Source organism: Penicillium pulvis (genome assembly GCF_028828015.1).
Source record: "Penicillium pulvis strain IBT 33274 chromosome Unknown scaffold_8_segment0_segment0, whole genome shotgun sequence".
In the NCBI taxonomy this organism is placed as follows: Eukaryota; Fungi; Ascomycota; class Eurotiomycetes; order Eurotiales; family Aspergillaceae; genus Penicillium; species Penicillium pulvis.
The window spans coordinates 1,995,919-2,015,909 of record NW_026643080.1 but is presented as its reverse complement, the minus strand read 5'-3'; the positions used below and the strand labels follow the sequence as shown (position 1 = coordinate 2,015,909).

Sequence of the window (19,991 nt, the reverse complement as noted above, 5' to 3'; positions counted from 1 at the left end):
TAGCGTGCACATATATGACAGGATAACTGCAAAAGCAGTAATTACCCGTGAATTCTCCAGATTTTCTCCAGTGTCGTAAACTATATTGGTACATTACACTAACCATACGTATCTATAGACGTATTGGCCACTGCAAGCCCTTGTATAGCAAACCCTACTCTACTGTCGTCTAATTCTTCAATCGAATCCAAGTCAGATTGTAGAAGCCATGCATCAAGTACGCTAATTATCTTTGGGCTCACCTCACAAGTACAGAAACCTATACCAACTCCACCAAAAAGTACAAAAGAACCAATTTTACTCCCTAGAAGCAGAAGCAGACCTTGACCCCTCCCCGGAACCACCCCTGCTTTTCCTTCCCCCACTCTTCCTCCTGCCCCCCGCATCAGCCTTCGGTTTCTGCCCAGGCCCCCACCACCCGCTCTCATCATGATCAACAAGCTCTTTCCACGTAGCAGGCACAAGATAAGCCATAGTATTGTTAAGACCAAGAGCCTGCTCCGCAGCCCCAGGTCCAACAACAAGAGGATTCACACCCGGGACAAGATGAGCCTTCGAAGCTGGGACAGCGAAGCGAGCAGCATAAAGCTCTTCTTCTAGATCGCGGTCTCCATTCGCGATTAGTTTAGCCTGAAAGCGGCGGCGTGTTTGTGGTAATGTCTATGCATGTTAGTAAGGATCTGATATATGACGAATCACTGAAGTTGAGTATAATGTAGTCAAGGGGGTGGGCTTACACGACCAGTTTTCAATGCATACATAGTAAGTAACTCTTCATCGTTAAGAACAGTCAGAGCAGCATGTTCTTCAGAACTAAGTCTGGAACGCGGTTTAGGTTTCGTCATATCTCCCGTTGCTGTTCCCGCCGAACCCGCTTGTTGGGAATAGCTATTTGGTCCAGGAGCTTGTGTTGAGAAATCATTTTCTGGATTGGATTGTAAGCTTTCCGTTTCACTTTACGCGTTATATTAGAGAGGTACGTACCATCGCGTATTGTTTGCGGGATTCGGCGCGGGTGACTGTATTCAAGTGCGGCTGCCCGATCAGGCGCGTCGAGATACATTCCGCCATCTGATTCAGCATCTGAATATTCTTCTTCTGAGAAATCTTCTATGCCATATTCGATTTGCACGGCAGGTGCATTTGGTGATGAGCGTGGGTTCATATTTTGAGACCTTGGTATCTGTGTATGGAATATTAGGACAGATGTTCTGTAGGCCTTTGAGCACTACTTACAACGATACGGCTATACATAAGATCGTAGATATTTTTGATTGTGTTAGAAGCACAAACATAAGACAAGAAGATGTTGCAGTGGTGACGGTATGAGGGCGGAGGGGTGCTGACTCAGCCAGCCATACATCTAACTTTAAAGCAAACAATACTGTGCTCTACGAAACGGACAAGGAACAAAGTATATGTAGAAGAGTGAAATTTAGAGCAGGTATCGAGTGAGAAACCTGGAATAGTAAAAAATAGTAGAAGGAAATATGCCTAAGCCACCAAACGCCAAAACACGATGCCGCTAAAACGACGCAAAACAACCTAAAAAGTCAAATGCTCAACAAGTATTCATATAGCTGTTCTCAGGCCAATGGTACCCAGTATCCTTCCTGTAAGGAAAGTTAGCAAAAAGTCCAGATCAAAGGTATCAGTGAGAGAAACATACCAACTAGTCAAGTTGTTATTATCGTAAGCCTTCTGGTGATCCTTAATATACTCGGTGGTCTCATAGCCAGGAGGATCACAAGTAATGAGCACATCATCCGGATCCTGGTAGATGCGGACATAATCGATGCGCAGATATGCGGGCATGTACTCGCGAATGGTATGGTTCTGTGGGGCGAAGTTATCCGCCATACCCAGGTTCATCACGATGGACATTGGCTCGAGGGGGATAGTGCGTTGGCCGATATTGCCGTTTGGACCGATGGATCGGGCATCTATGCTCCATGATTTCTCTTGGCCGATGAACCATGTCACATTTCCTTTGTCACCAGGCTCGTATTCGAACGCGTAAACCTGGTATTCTGTGCCATTGTACCAACGTGAGTTCAGGTTTGACAGGCCGGACATTGCTTGTTGGTAGGGGCCACCACGGTAGGCGTTGACTTGTGTGATACGAGGGTCATATACGGCGGCAAAGTCTGATGGGTTTTAAGTTAGTCTGATTGAGGTTCTTGGAGGTTGGAGGATTATGCACTCACCATAGTCTGGCATATACCAGAGATCAAAAGGCGCGATCTGTAAACTTTGCGACGCACTACCGACGAATGGACCACCCGCTGCACCATAAAGAGGCTGCGTGCTACCTTCGATCACATCAATCTCAGGAGCACTGCGAGCACGACCAGGAGACGGGTGATCAGAACCGGGGCAAGTACATCCTGGTAGACGCATGCCAGGAAGGAAGCTGATTCCGTCTGGAGAGCTCTGGTTTGGTGTAATACCCGCATCACATCCATCGTGATAGCTGTACGGCCACAGACCGTCGGTAGTAGCCGCGTAACCCGGTCTAGCGAGGTTACCCATTGCCCAGAAACCAGGCCAGAAACCCTCAATGTGGCCATCACCGGGAAGTGATAAGCTGGCCTCCAGGCGGCCACCCTTGAAACAAAGTTTGTTCCAACTTTGAAGCATGCCAGATCTGTATGCGACATCGTGGTTCTTAAAGTCGTCAAATCGAATTTCCAAGACACCCTCGTTTGTGGTAACTGCGTCGGGATCGTACCACTATTGATAATTAGTGGGATTCAGGTATTCCAGTCATCAGCATTACTGACCTCCTTGTCCATTGTCACGCCATACCACAAGTCTACCGCTTGGAAGAACGGGTCATCTTCATCGTAAAATGTTCGTCCGGGCATGTTGAATTCATCCGAAAACTGCTCAAGTTAGATCAAAGCACTTTCCCAGAATTTGGGAGATTTAACTTACCACTAGTTTCAACTCTTTTCCTTCCGCACTCATCTTTGTAAGAGCCTCTTTTGGTGTATCTGGATCAATCAATCCCTGTCGGAGATTATTCAAAAGAGGCCTTTCCCCAACGTCAAGACAGAGCATGTCACCAGGACGACAAACGTCCTTGGGTTTGAGAACACCTTCCACCCAAGTTCTAAATCGATTCATGTTAGCCTTTAAACCACCTCATCAAATCTCAACAAATACATACATAACTGGGTAACCAATAAACAGTACCAAAACTCCAACTGTCAAAAGCGCCAAACCACCCATGTTCATAACACCACGACGATTCCAAAGATCGCAGTCACGGTCTTTGTCTAACGGGTCCGGGTTATGCAGGTAGTCATCCTTTTCAACATCCTCCGGAAACAGCAACAACCCATCGGACGGCGTGATATTAAACTTCTCCGACACAGTCTGTGTATTCATATCATACTCGTCACTCCCAGAACGCGTCCCAGACCGCGTCAAAGGATCTCTTGAGTGATCATCAAACGGATCCATCATGAACCGGCTATCACGGCTCATGGAGCTAACACTCGACCCAGCTGCCGACCAGCGATCCGGTGAACCAGATCGCTCCGAGTCATCGCGTGGTGTCGGCCGTAACCTAGGTGGAAGAAGAAACTCCGAAGACTCTGGTGCCTGTGAGATACCATACGGAGAGATACCCTGAGCCCCAATAGCTGGGCCGGGTAACTCAGCTGCCGGTGTCAAAGGCCTCGGCAAAGTCCGGCCCGTGAGTGGTGCATACCCTTCATCAGACTGGTTAAACGGGTCTTGACGACCCGAATTGAGTCTGATATGAGGCATCTCAGGTCGCAGCGATTCCAAATCCCGGTCCGTCATCGGATGATGACTTTCTATGGATCCCTGTTGCTTTTTGGTTCCTATACCGACAAGAAAGGATCAATCCTATCTTTCTTTCCTTCTACCGTCCTGTTCAAGGCGTGGATGTTCCAAGCATCAAGCTCTTCGGTTTGGCGTGTGTGATAGATGGTGTTTTGGATAACAGATCACTCCGTAACCTTGTTCCTATCTTGGACTTTTCACCCACACCAAGCGCGTATTTCTGAGGTAAAGACCGAGTGTCAACAGCGGTGCACGGCCGTTAAGTGCGCTAGAAGCGAAAGAGTGGACAGGACCACTTGGACTGTATCCAATGTCCCCGAGAGCGAGTGGCGGGTAGATAGAGCGCAGGTATAGTAGAGGCAAAGAGAAAAGAACACCAAGAGCGCTAGGATAGAAGAAAAGAAGAGCCTAGATTGCCCTCGAGGGATTGTTGTTTGGGTACACGAGGGGAGAGGAATGACAGGCCTTCTCAAGGGGGCAACCGGCAACCCGAGGTATGTGTATGTCCAATTGAGTGTTTCCGCGACTGGAAAACAGAGTATATTACTCTTATGAGCTTGATTTGAATCAGATTATTATTTCCTTGTCCACAGCTGGGGACTCGAAATGGTTTTGACAGGTTCGTTGGTGGTCATGCCCGCATCGTGAGTCTTCATCCTGGCGAAGGGCCATTGTAGGGTGCGGCACATTCCCGACCACCTCCCGGGCAGCGAGGAATGAAGAGACATGAATGCTGCTCCAGTCGTCCGGAATCTGGGGGTATGGCATCTTTACTGGAGCTGAGTGATTTGTAGCGCTGGCCAATCATGTTGATGTTGATGAGTGTAGGAGTATAGAGGTCCGTTGTCGTTTAAGTGGGGAGATTGAATGATAGCTTGACACCATGATCTGTCACCCAGTTTGCCAGCGTTTCAAGAGCTCTAATCCATGATCTCTCTGGGCTTTTAGTTCACTCCCAGACAATGTGCTATACTATTTCTCAATTACACCTCATGAACCTACTGTAACTCGGGTACACAGCCATTCCCGACCACGCGTCCCGCTACTCTATCCCAACCATCAAGAATGCCATGATCTCCGACCAACAACCTGTCAACCCGATATCCAATTCGGCAGTGTACATTCTCTAGTCTTAAAGAAATCCCCGGTGCTTACTCAATTGGGAAAGGAAAGCCGGTGTTCCTTCCAAGCAACAAATTGCTAATGCGTATAATGTGTATCATGTATTTCTTAGCTCAGATCATCCATATCTTGGTCATAATGTAATTTCCCTCTCAAGCCAATCCATTCATATCAAACACCCCATGACCTTTGATCAATTGAAAGCAAAAATCTCTGCTAAATCAAGTCTCAACACTCTTGGCAAACAGCCCAACAATTCGACCCCCATCAGCCGAATCCAGTGCCAGGACAAAGTACTCCACAGTAGTACTACTGCGCTCAACACGATAAACCTTGATATCAGCAGATTTGCTCTCCTCGGCCGCTTTGCTCACTGCCTGCAGGACCTTGCTGTACTCGTTCCGGGGATCAAAGGAGGATGTATCAAGGGTCGAGATCTGCCCTGAGATATCGGTGTCGGGCGAGATCAGGGAGGAGAGATCATCTAGGAATTGATAGCAGGGTTAGCGGGTCTGTTTCAAGGTTCTATGGCACGAGGGGATCGAGATTGTAGGGTTGTAGGGTAGATATGTGTTCATATCTGTATATCCTCCCTGGACCATCATCTATGCAGGGGAGGGCAAGGGAGATCGGTACAGGTAGGTAGCAGTCAAGGAAGATACGTACCAGCACTAGGCCATTCACCCTTCGCAGCACCCTTGAACCGCAAAACAACAGGCTCAAAGGGTTCATCCGACTCCGAGACATAATATGCCTCAACCTTCTGCAGCGAAGTCGGGACCTTGAGGCTCTCATCCACAGTCCGGGTATTGGCCCCTTGCGTCGAGGCTTTTTGGCCAGCGCTGTGATCGGCATTCGACTTATTCAGGAAGTCCATGTAGGCATCGTCGGAAGACATGATGTGGGATGTGGAGAAGGATGAGGGTCGGGGGAGTGTAGATTTTTGCGAGCTTATATTTGCGGGGGAGTGGAGGGGTCGCGGTTTACAGTTGGCGGGATGGATGCTTAGCGGGCGAGTGGTGAGTGAGGCTATGAATCGGCGTGGAGGGTTGTTATATGTTGTGTGTAATCGGGGGACGTAGGTGGCTGGTTGGAGAGAGCGTAACAGCATCTGGTTTTGGTAAAGTTGTGCAGGTGTAATTGGAAAAAACGAAATGACGCAATGGATCGCGGCCCGCATGTCTAAGGTTGAGAGTTTAAATGTTGACAATGGGGAGAGAAATTTTGACTGGTTAAAGTGAATGGATGGAGCAGAATTAGTAAAATAAATCAGAGCACAGTATTAAATAGGGGAAATATATTTTTTGCAAATTTCAACATTCGACATTAGCTCCGGCCTTATCCTGCAACGTATATATCTCCTCGGTTCATGTCTAGATAGATTAAAAAAATATCATTATTACCCTAGGAAAATTTCAGTTCATGCAAATAGACATTCTCTCATCTGGTAGTTCAAATATGAGTTTACTCGGTAACCTTAGGTTAATTGCTTGCCCAGCTGGCTTTCCAAGGTTGTCATCACCGCTCTATGCATACCCAGGTATATATAGATGGAGACTTTACATTGATACCAAAACCTTAATCTCACATGCCAGGTGTGAACCCAAACAACCTTCGGGTCTCGAAAGTGCCCTGGTCCACTGGTGCTCGAGGTAGCATAGACCCATGACTGGCCCGTGTCTAAGATAGGTACCAGGTATCCACTTGGAAGACCTTACTACTTGGGTACTTGTGTGAAGACTACTCTGAATTACAAGAAATCGATCATAAGATCATGATCCAAGCTACCATTCGTGAAAAAGTATTGTTCGCTTTTTTTGATTGAACTTGAAAATTGCACCTATCACCGACCAAACATCGAAACATCTTAAACCTCGGTGACGAGGTCCTTCTTGAGCGTACCAAGGAAACCACGCTTCTCCTCGAAGGTCTGGAAAGCACCGTGACCGAACTTGGAGGAAGTGTCGATCCACTTGAGCTCGACCTTCTCGGTGGCTCTGCGGTTGGTCTGGGGGTACAGAGTCTTGCGCAGAGTCATGACACGCTTCTTAACACCGGGGACGGAACCCTTGAGCAGGATCCAGTCGTTCTTGACCTCACCGTAGTGAACGAAACCACCCATGCTGAAGAAATATTAGTCTGAAGTTCAGTTAGGATAGAATGTAGGGAGGAAACATACGGGGTGATCTGCTTCTTGGAGATGTCGAACTCGGTGGAGGCGGAGCCCTCATCATCAGCCTTTCCAATGCGGAAGACCTTGTGGTTGCAGGAGGTACGGTGGTGGTATCCGTCCTGACCAGCACGGGCAACAGTCCACTGGACGTGGTTAGGATGCCAAGCACCAATACAGGCGACCTTACGCAGACCCTTGTGGGTCTTACGGGGAAGCTTGGTGGTACCCCAACGGGAAGTGACACCGGAGAAACCGTGACCCTTGGTGACGGCGATGACATCAATCATCTCGTCCTTCTCGAAGATGCTGTCAATGTCGATGGTCTTCTCGAACAGGTTGCGGGCGAAGTCAACCTTGTCGGCGACGGAGCCACCGTTGACCTGGATCTCCATAAGGTGGGCCTTCTTCTGCTTGATGGGGGTCTTGCGGATCTGGGTGTGGGCAAGGACACGGACGACAGTGCAGTACTTCTTGATGCGCTCAAGCTCGCGGGTGACGGAGGCACCGGAGCTCTCGGCGTGCTGCTTGGAGTACTTGGTGAAAGCCTTCTTCTTGGACTTGTACCAGTTCTTGTAGAAGCGACGCTTGACCTCGTCACTCAGGTGCTCAGCCCAGACGGTGGTGAGAGAGCGGAGACCACGGGGAGTCTCGATGTAACCGACAACACCAACAGCGACAAGCTAAAAAGGGAGACAAGTTAGAAATGCTAATTCGAATTTTTTCCAGGGCTCACACAAAACGTACGGGAGGGGTCTCGATGACGGTAGCGGCCTCGACAATCTCCTTCTTGTGCATCTTGGCACCAGGACGGTCAAGGTCACGGACGACGGTGGTCATACCGGCCTTGTAGCCCATGGTGGCAGTCAGGTGAACGGGCTTCTTGGCGTCATCCTTGGGGAAGCTGGCGCACAACATGTATCAGTATACATTGAACTCCGCAAAAAAAACTTTTCATTGTCGCAGCATTCCAGCGATGTAACTCACCTCTTGACCTTTCCGCGGTAGCGGGCAGCGCGCTTGCGCGGCAGGTAGGCCAGAGAACCTGTAATCGTATCATCAGTATAACCGCACAATGGGATGTCGAATTTTGTCGAGGATGAAAAGTTGATCACGAACCGTGGCGGGGCGCTTCGAACTTCCGGTGACTCCTGGAGGGAAAGATCAATTAGCAATTGCATTGATAGATGTCTTTGAGTGTCACATTAGGGACGACTTACATCTTGACCCTGGTGTCGTTAGTCGTCGTCGAGGTGGTAGAGTGACGATCTAAAAGTGTTGGAGAGGTGTATTTTGCACGCTAGACGAGTGTGGGCTGACCTAAGCGAGGCGGCTTCCCATTTTGGATAAGCGACAGGTTTTTCCGAATGGTGGAGTCAGTCATGTGAGGTCACGTGCAAGGAATCCACTTGTGGAAAAAGTTCTTTGAAAGTGGATCTGCTTACTACTCAGGGCTTCTCCAGGGCTGTAATACAGAAGTACTGCTGCCCAAGATTAATCTACTGTCATACGCGGTATTACGTTGCACGGGAGAAATGGAATGAACCACAATCTACATTCATAAAATCATTTGAAATGGGTTAAATTGACTGTCACAAAGATGCCTTGGCACCGTAGAGAGAAAATTCACAGAGGAAAAGAAACGAGGAAATTCATCAGAGCAGTAAGAGAGTGAATACAGGCACAAGACCAGTCTCCGGTCCAGTACCTTCTGGCCGATGAGAGAGGTCAGGAACACACGACACATTCATACCATACATCACGCAATTGAAAAAGGGGGATAGGGTGTAAAAAGGACATAGAGGGGAAGATAGTAGCCACGAAAGCGCCAAAGAAGCAGGAAAGATGACAGAACGGCCGGTATGTTCTTTAATTTTGTTTCTCACGAGGACTCAGCCTTTGAGGGAGTACCGGGACGACCATTGCTGGCAACTCCGTTACCATTGGCGCCAGAGGCACTGCCATTGGGACTGCCCTTCACGGCAGCCTTTTTCTCCTCATCCACGTCGTCGTCGTAGTCTTCATCAACGTCCATCTTGCGAGCCGGGGGCTCGTGAGACGAAGGAGCTTCTAGGCGGCGAGGCTCTTCCTTGACCGGCGTGTTGGCAGAGGGAGGAGCAGAAGGAGGGCCGTTAGAGGCAGGACCAGCGCTCTCAGCCATGGGGGGAAGGCTGGGCCCACCGGCAGCGTGAGGCGGCATATTCTGAATGGAGGGCAGGGTAGGAGGGTGGTGGGCGGCTTCGGAGGGGTGGTAGTTTTCATTAGCCCGGCGGGCATCTTCACGACGAGCCTCCGAGGAACTGCGGCGCTGCATCTCACCAGGAGACGGCATGTGGGAAGGTGGGCTTGGACGGCGGCTGTTCTGGTCATCCAGACGCGCTCGGCTTTCCTCATTGGCCAACTTCTTGACCGGGCCAGTCTCCTCCCATTCACGGCCACGCTTCATCGCAGAGGCGGGACGGTCTTCGCCTCGCTCACGAGCAGCAGCTTCGGCAGCGGCAGCGGCCGCAGCAGGAGCAGGAGCACCGCCATCAATGCCGGACGGCGCATTGACACCCGGAGCAGGCATACCTGGGCCAGGGGGGTGATGAGGGCCAGTGTGGAAGGCCTGGTGGGGATAGCCCGAGCCAGGAGAAGAAGGACGTTCATCGCGAAGAGGACGAATCTCAGTTGGAGGTGTGAAAGGACGGTGGTATGGAGGAGGAGGGGCAGCACCAGGAGCACCGGCAACAACGGGGGGAGCCCCACCGTTAGGACCAGCAGGGGGAGCGGCACCGGGAGCGGGAGGCAAACCGGGACCCCGGGCAACAGGGTTAAAGCCGTTGCCGCCACTGGGGGCACGTTCATGGCCAGGGGCTGGGCCATTTCCCAACTGAGGCAAGGTGTGCGGGGGAGGGTAGGCTCCAGGGCCACCCATCTTAGGCGAGCGGGCCAGGCCACGAGGGTCAGGGAAAGCGCGACCAGGATCTTGGCGAGGGCTAGCCTGAGGAGCAGCACCGGGAATACGAGGGGCATCACGCGCCTCAAGGCCGTTGGCAGGAGCGGGGGCTTGCGACTGCAGGTCATTGATGCCCCGGTTCCAGCTCTCGATCTGGCGAGGAGGTGCAGGCGCCTGAGGTGGCGGGCCGATCGGAGCTGGAGCACCCCATTGAGGAGCGGGGGGTTGACCAACACCGGGTGCCTGGTAAGCCTGAGGGTGGACATCCTGTGGCTGCGGTGCGGGGGCGTTTCCTTGCTGGCCAGAGCCAGACATTTGGCTCTGGAGCAGCTGCAGACGAGCCTTAATGTGGACATTGCTGGGATCAAGATCAGCGGCGCGACCGTACGCGTCAAGCGCGTCGGCAATCTGGTTGTTGCACGATTCGTACAAAGTGCCCAGATCGTACCAGACCTCCGAGATGTATGGATTCAGGCGGATAGCTCGAGAGTAGGCGTCGAGCGCATCCCGGTACTGATTGATCTGGTAGTAGAGAACACCAATGGAGCACCAGAAGGTAGGATTGCGTCCATCGCGGTAAACTGCTTGCTGATAGGCTTCGTAGGCCTTGGGGTATTTGGCTTGCGACATGTAGCAGCGGCCCAAGAGGTACCAACTCTGAGCATCGTTGTTGTCTGCGCTGACCGACTTCTCCAGGAATTCAATCGCCTTATCCTGGCTCTGGTAGCTCGTGCTTTGCTGGTGGTAGAGCCATCCCAACTGCTGAAGGACCTTGGCGTGGTTGGGATCACGATCGAGAACACGTCGGTAGGCAGCTTGGGCAGAATCAAACTGAAACAAGACAATTAGCATCATATGGATGACGATGGCGTAATACATGTGGGTCATGACTTACGTCCTTCTGCTGTTCGTGAACATGGCCAATTTGGAACCAGATATCCTCCTCGGTCAGGGGACGAGGAGGGTCATTGACAATGTATTTGAAGCACTAATCAATGTCAGTCAACAAATCCCGCAATCCCCTCAATGGTTGAACATACCTCCAGACTCTGGCTAAACTTCTGTTGTTGCTTGTAAATGATACCGAGGCGGAAATAGATCTCATTGGCCTTTTCGAACTCGGGGGCCATGCGCATGACCTGCGAGAAAGCCTCCTCGGCGTGATCAAGAGACCCGTAGCGGTCATATAGTATGCCGATTCCGTACCACAGCTTGGGTTCCTAAGAGAGAATGAGCTATGCCCACTTACAAAGACGCGTATAGGAGGATTTACCTTAGGATCGCGCAAGTGATACAAGGCCTGCTGGTATGAAGTGTACGCCTCTTGCAAATTGTCCATCATCAGGTGGCAGTGTCCCAGACTACCCCAAGTCTCACCGCTAGATGGGTCAAGCTTCAGGATGTTCTGCAGGTACTCGATCGCCTTGGGGAACTGCTCCTTGGTCCGGAGGATGCAGGAGATAGCATTCATAGCTGGCACGGACCATTGGTTGTGCCGCAAAGCCTGTTCGTACGCGTTCATTGAGCCATCCAGATCGCCCATCAACTCAGTCAAGCTGCCTGTAAACACTCAAGTCAGTAAGTCCGATCGCGTCGCGTACTTTCAACGGATTCATTCATACCAATGTGAAGCCACACCTGCTCATTAAGCGCGGTGATCTTCTGGGCGGTGGTGAGAGAAACGGCTTTCTGGCCAGCTTGCGCTGGCATAGGCGGCATGTGTCCATTGACCTGCTGGTGTGTCGCCATGTGCGCCTGGTGGTGGGCGACACTCGCGGTTGGGGAGGGTTGGGTATGAGACATGATCAATGATCAATCCAGTGTGGTTGTGATTCACTTAAGATCCGTGTTGCGACCCAAAGATGTCGGGCGTTGCGACACAATGATGCAATCCACGGGGGTGATCAGAGGATAGTATCAACGGTTGAATTATTCCGAAGGTCGCGTCGATTTAGTCGCACAAGATCGCAAGACCGATGAAGACCTGCGACACCTGTTCGCGGTTGATGGTCGACGATCCCCTCGGGTAAAGAGTAGCGTGCCTACTCTTTGGGGAGTATGAAAGATTGGGGAGAGAAGTTGGGTGTGGGGGGGGAGGGATGGAAAATGCCCACACCGGAAGCGAATGAAAAAAAGGAAGGACAAAGCAGGGAAAAGGTTAAAAGGGATATGGGGTAAACGAGGTGTAGAAGGAGAGGAGGAAGGGGAAAAGAGTCGAGGGGCTGGCGGAAAGGTGTGAAATTTGCCAAGAGGCGCTAGTGGTTGTGCAGCTGTCGGCCGTCACCACAGACACCAGCGACACCAGCGACATCAGCGACACCCACCAACAACCCACACCCGGAAAAATGAAATATCAATTTTAATTCCAAAAGAGCTTGGTAGCCTGAATAGGGTTAGCGTAGTGGGGCCGATCTGGAGGCGGTTATGATGCCGTGGATTGGGCTTTCATCAACGGTGTGGGGCACAGTCGAGATCTTATCATGAATGATCATGAATGATGATAATTAAGCTGTTCTAGACTAGAGGGACTCTGTGATCTCACATTGATTCTCAATGTGTACTGTAATAATGCTTATAAAACCAAAGTACTAAGATTCACGAACCCCCGGTTAGGCCGAGTGGCGCCCCAGTGGGTCTCTCGGGGTGGGCTCCCCCCGTGGTCCTAAGGTGCGTTAGTGTGACTGTTCTCCGTGCCACTCCGACTTTAGCCTAACCCGGTCAAGGGCCTAAGCTAAGACCCGGCATGTTGGACCGTGCGCTCTGGCCCAGCTCCCAGATCCCTGTCCCCCTGGGGAGTTCAACTCCGCTCTTTTCTTCCGGCCAACTCACCCGGCATCATGCATCGACTTTGATTTTTAATATATGGCATACTCTACATAGATACATACCGTATCTCCTTTTGCTCTGCTGCATTGAACTCTTTTCTTTATGGCAATTTCCCTCTTTCAAACTGCAGGGTTGACTTTGGCATACCACGGGAGTCTCCTCCACCCGCTAGTGCATTTCGCCCCTTCCGTCATCATGAGTTAGCATACGAGGTACGGTACATGGCACATTTAGTTTATTTAGTTTCGAACAGTAGAATATATACACTCAAAAATATCCAAAATACTAAAATACTAAAATCCTTAAAAAAAAATAATCATACTCTGGAACTAGAATAAGGAACAATAGACACTTACCGCATTCAGCCTAGTCTTCTCCTCCACACGTTTGATTTCTCTCCTTTCTCCTCAGCCACAAAGAGAAGCCACCCTTTTGCCGCATGCCAGTGGATGTCCAACGATGATCTTGATACACAGTGGGGATGTGACAATGCACAACCCCCTTTCCTCTTAATTTTCCATTTTTGCCAATTTCCAATAGTACAAATCACACCCCCCAAAAAAACGCCCCGATTCCTGCTTCTGGTTCCCACACCCCTGCCGCATCCAGCAGAACCTTCGATCGGCAGAACCCATGTCGTCAGCCTGGGACTCGGTGAATGTGGCTCCACCCGTGGAGACGCACGATTTTTTTTTTATCTCTTTTTACTTTTTGCTATTTTATTAGTGTTTTTTCCTGCCCCAATTTTGATTTCCCTCCTTACCCTCAGGGTTTGCCTAGCCGAGCCGTTGCCGTTACGTCGCAATAGCTTTGTGAAACATCACGTACAGAGAGAGTTCTAGGTAGGAATTTAGAGATCAGAGGATTAAAGAAGAATGGTTCCTCATACATTCTATCCCCCAAAATTCCGGAGCACACCTCGTTCGCGTGGGTTACACGGTCGCTGGGAAATTTCTCAACGTGCGCCATGTTTACCCGCTTCCAGGGCTGTCAAACTCTACATCGCCGTGTATCGGATCTAGTATCCCCACCGGATCCCTGCAGTGGTCGTCACCATTGCAGAAAGCAGGAGTCCACCAAGGGGACTCGGTCAGCATGTTCCGGGAATTTTTTTTTAGGGCGGAACTCCACCTGGAAACGTAGACATCAGCCGCGCGCATAGCTTACTCCCTCCACTGTGGAGACAAGTTCGGAGCCGGGGATTATGTAAGTATTCTCTTTTCCCATACAGAGTAGTATCTGCGGAGTACACTCCAGATATTAATAGTCTGCTACTTATATTCCGTACCCTGGCTTCATGGGAACCATTTCTCCTTGCCTGGCATGGTTGGTGGGACGGTGCAACACGCATGGTCAAGGGCATATAGATGAAGGTTCGTTCACGGGCGCGGGTTTGCGGTCGCAGATCTCTAGCCCTGGAGGTCTTGAACAGACCAGCCCTAGGATATCATTAATCCTCTTAAGAGCAGCTATATATCACGAAGACCGCAATTTCATCTGGGAATACAAACTGGCATGAAACCAAGCTTTCTACAACGTCGTCCTACCTTACTTATATGGGAACATATAATTTTAGGCAATGTTGCAGATAACGATTCCACGCCAGCCCAGTTTTCTCGCTTAATATACATTCAAAACAACCTTGATAAGAAATTCGAAAAATAATTGATCGAAACCTTACTGACTTAACTAAACAGGCCTTACGACCAACGGCCCAAGGGACATCAGGATTGGTGGAGATTAAGAACCCCAAGGCTAAGTACTTTTGCGAATCCCTGTCGTGCGACCGACCCAACACAGAAAAAAAAGATCAGGCACTGGCGACCTGGGAAGCAAATGCTTACCAGGCAGTGCGTGACATGTTCTCGAGTTGGAAAAGCAAACAGAATTACAAATAAATAAACATTTCCCGCCATAGGGCGCTAAATAATGGTGCCATGGTTTTCCCGTCTAGACTCGACACGGGGACTGCATACTGTACTCTCTGTAGATAAGGCACAACTATGGGCTGGTTGCGTTGTTAATCGATCTAGTCTCATCGATTCCCCGGTGGCTGCAGTAGGCTGCAGCCACAAACGAGGAGACCTACTGGGGTTTGTTGTGATTGCTATGAGGGGAGATATATATGCCCTGGCAACGGGTTCTTGAGGCTTTACAAAACCATGTGCAGCATATAATCTGGGGTATTGTGTTTTCATTCCAATGCTGTCAACATCGATCAGCACCTGAAACCTACTGCAACAACAGTGTTTATCTGATTAGCATTCTGTCATGTCAACTTGACATACCTGGGCTATGGCTGATCTGTTGCCTCATTCCTGGCTCCACCAAGGCGTCTATGACAAACGTCCACGCGACCGGAAATGGGGCGTGATCTGCCGGCATCTGAGACGAGCATCCGGGTGCTAGTCAAAAAAGAAAAGAAAACTATATGCAAAGGACATATTTCTTTTGAAGTTTCTAGGCTCCGAATTGCATATCTTCCGGGCCTTGTTCAGGTGCGGCTGGGACCGCTGTCAAATCGGATCCGTCTCTGATTGAGATATGTACATCCAATCGATTGATATATAATCAAGTCCGACGCCTCATTGTCTCCCATCAAACCATCTTTCAGCCAGATCGAAGTTATCAACTCCAGCCACCAGATATGACAAATGCAGGTGAACTTTAACCAAATCCAATGCAAAACAACCCCGCACGGGCCAATGACCACTTGATCTCGAATAAACTCGTCTTCATTTTTCGCTTCGCTCCGATCCTTCAGCCCCCAAGACAAATCATGCATCTTCCCGCGGCTCAGTGAGTTCCGATTGCTTTTTCAAGGATGCGACCGTCAGCCCCGGGGGACGACAGGCTACAGACTTTATCTACCGCCCGGCCCCCAATGTTTACTTAAATTATCTCTATCAACTCCGTACTGCATGTCTGACTCTGACAGGAAGCAGGGGGCCATGATCTTCTCGGCAGAGCATGCCGCAAGGGATCTCCTGTAGGGCTCCGAGCATGCCGGCAAACCTGATCTACAGATAGAGAGCTCATATTGATTGCAATGCAATGCATTTGAATTTAAATTGATCTTGACCGTATCTTTAGGATGCTGGATCCACTTGATAAAGAAGGGTGCTGAGTTAGTCCAGCCCTATTGGTTCGTTTCATGCGGCATTCCCGATGATGTGGTTTCAAGGGGTTCATATTTACTCCATACCCGCCTTAGCACGCACCCACGGGAGACTTGACGTTCCATTGGGGTTACTATGTCAGCCCACTAGTGTTCATCTTACCTGAACTCTCTCTTGTGATTATCACTGATTTATTGATGCGGTGATTGGCTGCCATTTATGGCCAACATAGCGGTCGGGATCTCCACGAGGGGAATACAGTATACCTACAGTAAACCCAGGAATCTACATTGAACCTTGGAGCATTTCTACTGATCTGCAGAGACGCACATTAAATATGACCGATCTTCCCCATGGCGTGCTTGCAACTGATCGACCATGCGATGTGGAAGCCCCCCGAATCCGCCACATGATAAATCCGAGCACAAAGCGCAAATAGGGATACCTAGACCGAAGGCGTCTGGGTTGTCATAACCGAGATGGGTGGCTTGCCGCGGGGTTCATAGGCCCGAGGTGACAACCCTCCCGTTATTACTCCATTAACGGAGGACGCGCAAGCCTCGTATCATAAAAGACCAGCCAAGACCGCCCAGCGGTCTGTATCTTCTTGTCTTTGAACTGTCTTTCTTACCCTGTGGGCGACGCCGAGGAATTCAGGGTCAATACCAAGACAACAGTGGTGTTTGGGGGCACAAGGAACCAGGGAAAGAGATTATGGAGTTGAGGGGCTCGGCCTAGGGAGGGGAAGCCAAGACTGTAAAGTGACCCTGATCGACTTGGGACCGGAAGGATCTTGCTACAGTGCTTAGATAAGGCTCTGCGACTGCCATTCACTAGAATCACTATTGATGCTGCTTGTGTTTACTTCTCCTATGCAGGATTTGCGGCAAGTCCTGCAGGGTTTCAGATCTCCCTCAAGCTTACCACGATGGGGAAGGGGTTACATAATAAATATTGCAACTTGAACACCATAAGAATGCCAATGTGCCCAGCGAAAGAAAATTTCAGTTTCTCCAAAAGTCACAAGGTTGCCAATCTCTCGGCGTCTGGGCATGCTGGGCAGAACCCAGTGTTGTTTCCGTGTGAAAGCCACAAGGTCCGAGAGAGTGTAATTTTGTAAGCGATACAGGTGAAGGGCAAGTCAATTGGATTAGTACAATACTCTAATACTTTAATTAACCCTGAAGAACAGTATGTATCATGATATTGATGAAGATTTCTGGTGGATACTAAGGGGATACCACTTCACTACGGTCTCAATAGTGATTAAATAGTGCGGTAATTTACAGTTGTGCAGACTACTTGTATTGCATTACCAATAAATGCCAAGTCGCCGCAGATGCGGATCACACACCATTCAACCAATCACACTGGACCATATGAGCTGGTCATCCGAAGTGCGCCTTGGCATCTTGGCGATTGGTAAAATATCCCCATTGCAACACCGTGGCACGGAGCTTGTCCAACCTACGAGGATAATATTACGACTATGCAATAAGCTCTTCATAGATGAAAGATAGAGAATTTAGGAAATGGCAATCCAAGTCGAACTCCAGAATGGAACGAAAAAGGAGAAAACACGCAGGAAAGCAACATAATCAATAATGATGCAGCCTCAACCCTTTTTCCCAAATGCCAAGGGCTCGGCATCTGGGCGCCTTGGCGAAGCGCGACTGCAAACAGTACCAGTTTCCTCCGCTGCCATGGCCCTCCCTGGTCCCTCCGCTGCTCCTCCGTCCTATAAGTCTCCCTTTCCGCCCTTGCCCTCTCACCGAATGGGATACTGGTCACCTATCCGCACGCGTGAGTGGATGACGCCCTTGGGGAGACCATGCCGTGAGCCTTATACACCTTTATCCGCATTGCGCCTGTACGACTCTCGGCTCTCTCGTCTTGACTTTCCGACTCAATCATGTCGCCGCCGGAGATGTCATATAGTCCTGCCTATCACCAGGCACGGGACCCCGTCGTCGCTATACGCTCTCCCTTGATCCCGCCGGAACACCCTGAACCTTCATATTCAAGTCCGCTACGCTCCTCTCAGTGGATGGCCCACGACGTGAGCCCCCGCACTTCTGGCCCGCGGGGATCACACGCTCACTCTCCGGAAGCGTCACGGCGTGCCTCTCGTATAGGGGACGAGGTTGTCCAGCCGGTTACAGTGGCCCACGGCTCCAAGGAAGGACGTTCCCGGGGAAGTTGGCAGCCTTCATTGATGTCGGGAGAGCAGACTCGTGTCTCGAAGCGAGGAGGAGTTCTTGATGCTACATCTAGTGATGGTGGTCAGGATGCGCTACTGATGCTGGTGAGTCGATACTGCTGGGAAGACAATATCGATCCCTCGTGCTAACGACCCATATAGTTCCGGCTATCTGTTCCGGTTCCACTCTTCTCCTTCGCTGCCTGCATATACACCTTCTTCGCAATCATCTTCGCCATACTCATCTCGCCTCTCCGTCTCTGTTCTATATCCCCATATCTTCGCAAGACTTCCTTCCGAACCCAACTATGCGACCTCCTTTCCCCAGTCCTCCACATCCATGAACGACTTGTCTGCATGCCACCACCTACCTCTAACCGCTCTTCCTCCACACAATGGATCCACTCCGACCCAGACAGCGAGGAACCTGTTCCGGTCGTTGATTCCAGCATCTTATATTCCGTCGGTATGTCAATAGTCGTCTTGACCCTCTCCCCCTTCTTCAGCATTGCCATCCTCCTTTTTGCCTGGACAGCCGCTGCATTTTGGGTCTTTGCTATGGTCATGGGGAACCCAGATGGCACAGAGCGGAAAGACGATGGTCGTGCCGCCGTTCTGGGAGTTTGCAAGTGGTGGCGGACATGGTTGGGTAAATCCCGGCCTTCTCCATGATGAGTCGGAGTCGACCCACATATTCCCCACAACGAGAAGATCCATGAAACTTTGTTGAAGGGTCCGAACTTGGACCCTTGTAAGAAAACAAAAAGACAAAAACAAAATCTACTCTGGTCGAGTGCCCTGCTACGACAGAGAAATACGCGGAATGACCCTTACCGAACCGACCCGACCCCTTCATCTGCTTATATCTATTGATCTCCCATGGGAGGGGCTATGAACTATACACATTTTTTTGACGGAGTTTGGAGGGCTTATATTTCCATTGGAACTGGACGGGATTGGCGTTTGGAGTGGCTGCATGACCCCATGATTTATTTACTGAACCCCTTTGATTCGATATGATCCTTGACGCAGCTCGCCAGCTCATTCATCCTGCACCAGGTGTACTTGTATGAGGAGTTTTCGTTTTGATTGATATGGGAAGATGTATGTATGTTTGCGTTCAGGAGCGTGAATTTGATACCCGATTGTTTATCGAATACCTTATACCCATACTTAATCAGTATTGTAGATGACGTAATATGGTGTTTTTAAAGTATGCAGTAGCAGATGATAGTGGGTTCTGGGTACCTTGAGCATTAGTTCCAATCTAAGCACTATATGGCACATGGCATACATGTATAATAGAGTTAGTCATTCTGCATCATGGATCCACTATCACGAAATAGGACGGAGGCATCCACTTAGCTGCCGATGGATTTATAGATCAACTATCCCTGCATCTTATCCTAGTCTTCCAAGCTTAAATGATTAATGGTATATCAAGCATACAGGATAGAGATTTGAATATATATATTGAACTGCAAAGTAGGGTCAGAAGGTGAGATAAGGTGACTCTGGGGGAACAGTCCTTGCATCTGATGTTCGTCCTAGATCACGTTTTCCAACATGAACATCATGTACGCTGAAAAAAAAATAAAAATAAAAAAAGAAACGGGGCGCGCAGGAATCGACCCGGGAGCCAAATGAGGTCGTACACATACAATCACAACCTTGTAATTGTACATGTACAGTGGCAATGAGGCCAAGTCCCCTAGGCCCTAGGTCACGAGACCTCATTCCCAAAACATGGTCTTCCACAATTCCTCTTTTATCTTCCTTGAGGAACACACTGCGACCTGG

The 19,991-nt window shown here is 49.9% G+C and overlaps 6 protein-coding genes across 6 annotated transcripts; 1 reads left to right on the top strand and 5 right to left on the bottom strand.

Annotated features, from left to right (window-relative positions):
• Positions 1–297: 297 nt before the first annotated feature.
• Positions 298–1,165, bottom strand: N7503_010169 (uncharacterized protein; the record flags this gene model as incomplete). The annotated part of the gene is made up of 3 exons (XM_057069715.1): positions 298–660; positions 738–925; positions 985–1,165. The coding sequence occupies 3 exons, from the start codon at positions 1,163–1,165 to the stop codon at positions 298–300; spliced, it is 732 nt and encodes a 243-aa protein (XP_056916326.1).
• A 396-nt stretch (positions 1,166–1,561) lies between these two features.
• On the bottom strand, positions 1,562–3,777 carry N7503_010168 (SKN1/KRE6 family beta-glucan synthesis-associated protein; the record flags this gene model as incomplete). The annotated part of the gene is made up of 6 exons (XM_057069714.1): positions 1,562–1,613; positions 1,670–2,147; positions 2,208–2,733; positions 2,784–2,885; positions 2,938–3,115; positions 3,173–3,777. 6 exons carry the CDS (start codon positions 3,775–3,777, stop codon positions 1,562–1,564), a joined length of 1,941 nt encoding a protein of 646 aa, XP_056916325.1.
• Positions 3,778–5,159: 1,382 nt separating this feature from the next.
• On the bottom strand, positions 5,160–5,836 carry N7503_010167 (uncharacterized protein; the record flags this gene model as incomplete). Its single annotated transcript, XM_057069713.1, has 2 exons — positions 5,160–5,422; positions 5,605–5,836. The coding sequence occupies 2 exons, from the start codon at positions 5,834–5,836 to the stop codon at positions 5,160–5,162; spliced, it is 495 nt and encodes a 164-aa protein (XP_056916324.1).
• Positions 5,837–6,805: 969 nt separating this feature from the next.
• rpL3 (60S ribosomal protein uL3) lies at positions 6,806–8,492 on the bottom strand (the record flags this gene model as incomplete). The annotated part of the gene is made up of 7 exons (XM_057069712.1): positions 6,806–7,061; positions 7,118–7,791; positions 7,856–8,012; positions 8,096–8,153; positions 8,228–8,259; positions 8,329–8,377; positions 8,429–8,492. 7 exons carry the CDS (start codon positions 8,490–8,492, stop codon positions 6,806–6,808), a joined length of 1,290 nt encoding a protein of 429 aa, XP_056916323.1.
• A 498-nt stretch (positions 8,493–8,990) lies between these two features.
• On the bottom strand, positions 8,991–11,849 carry cyc8 (putative transcriptional corepressor Cyc8; the record flags this gene model as incomplete). The annotated part of the gene is made up of 5 exons (XM_057069711.1): positions 8,991–10,877; positions 10,942–11,034; positions 11,087–11,266; positions 11,320–11,606; positions 11,669–11,849. 5 exons carry the CDS (start codon positions 11,847–11,849, stop codon positions 8,991–8,993), a joined length of 2,628 nt encoding a protein of 875 aa, XP_056916322.1.
• Positions 11,850–17,903: 6,054 nt separating this feature from the next.
• Positions 17,904–18,863, top strand: N7503_010164 (uncharacterized protein; the record flags this gene model as incomplete). The annotated part of the gene is made up of 2 exons (XM_057069710.1): positions 17,904–18,296; positions 18,354–18,863. The coding sequence occupies 2 exons, from the start codon at positions 17,904–17,906 to the stop codon at positions 18,861–18,863; spliced, it is 903 nt and encodes a 300-aa protein (XP_056916321.1).
• Positions 18,864–19,991: the final 1,128 nt, after the last annotated feature.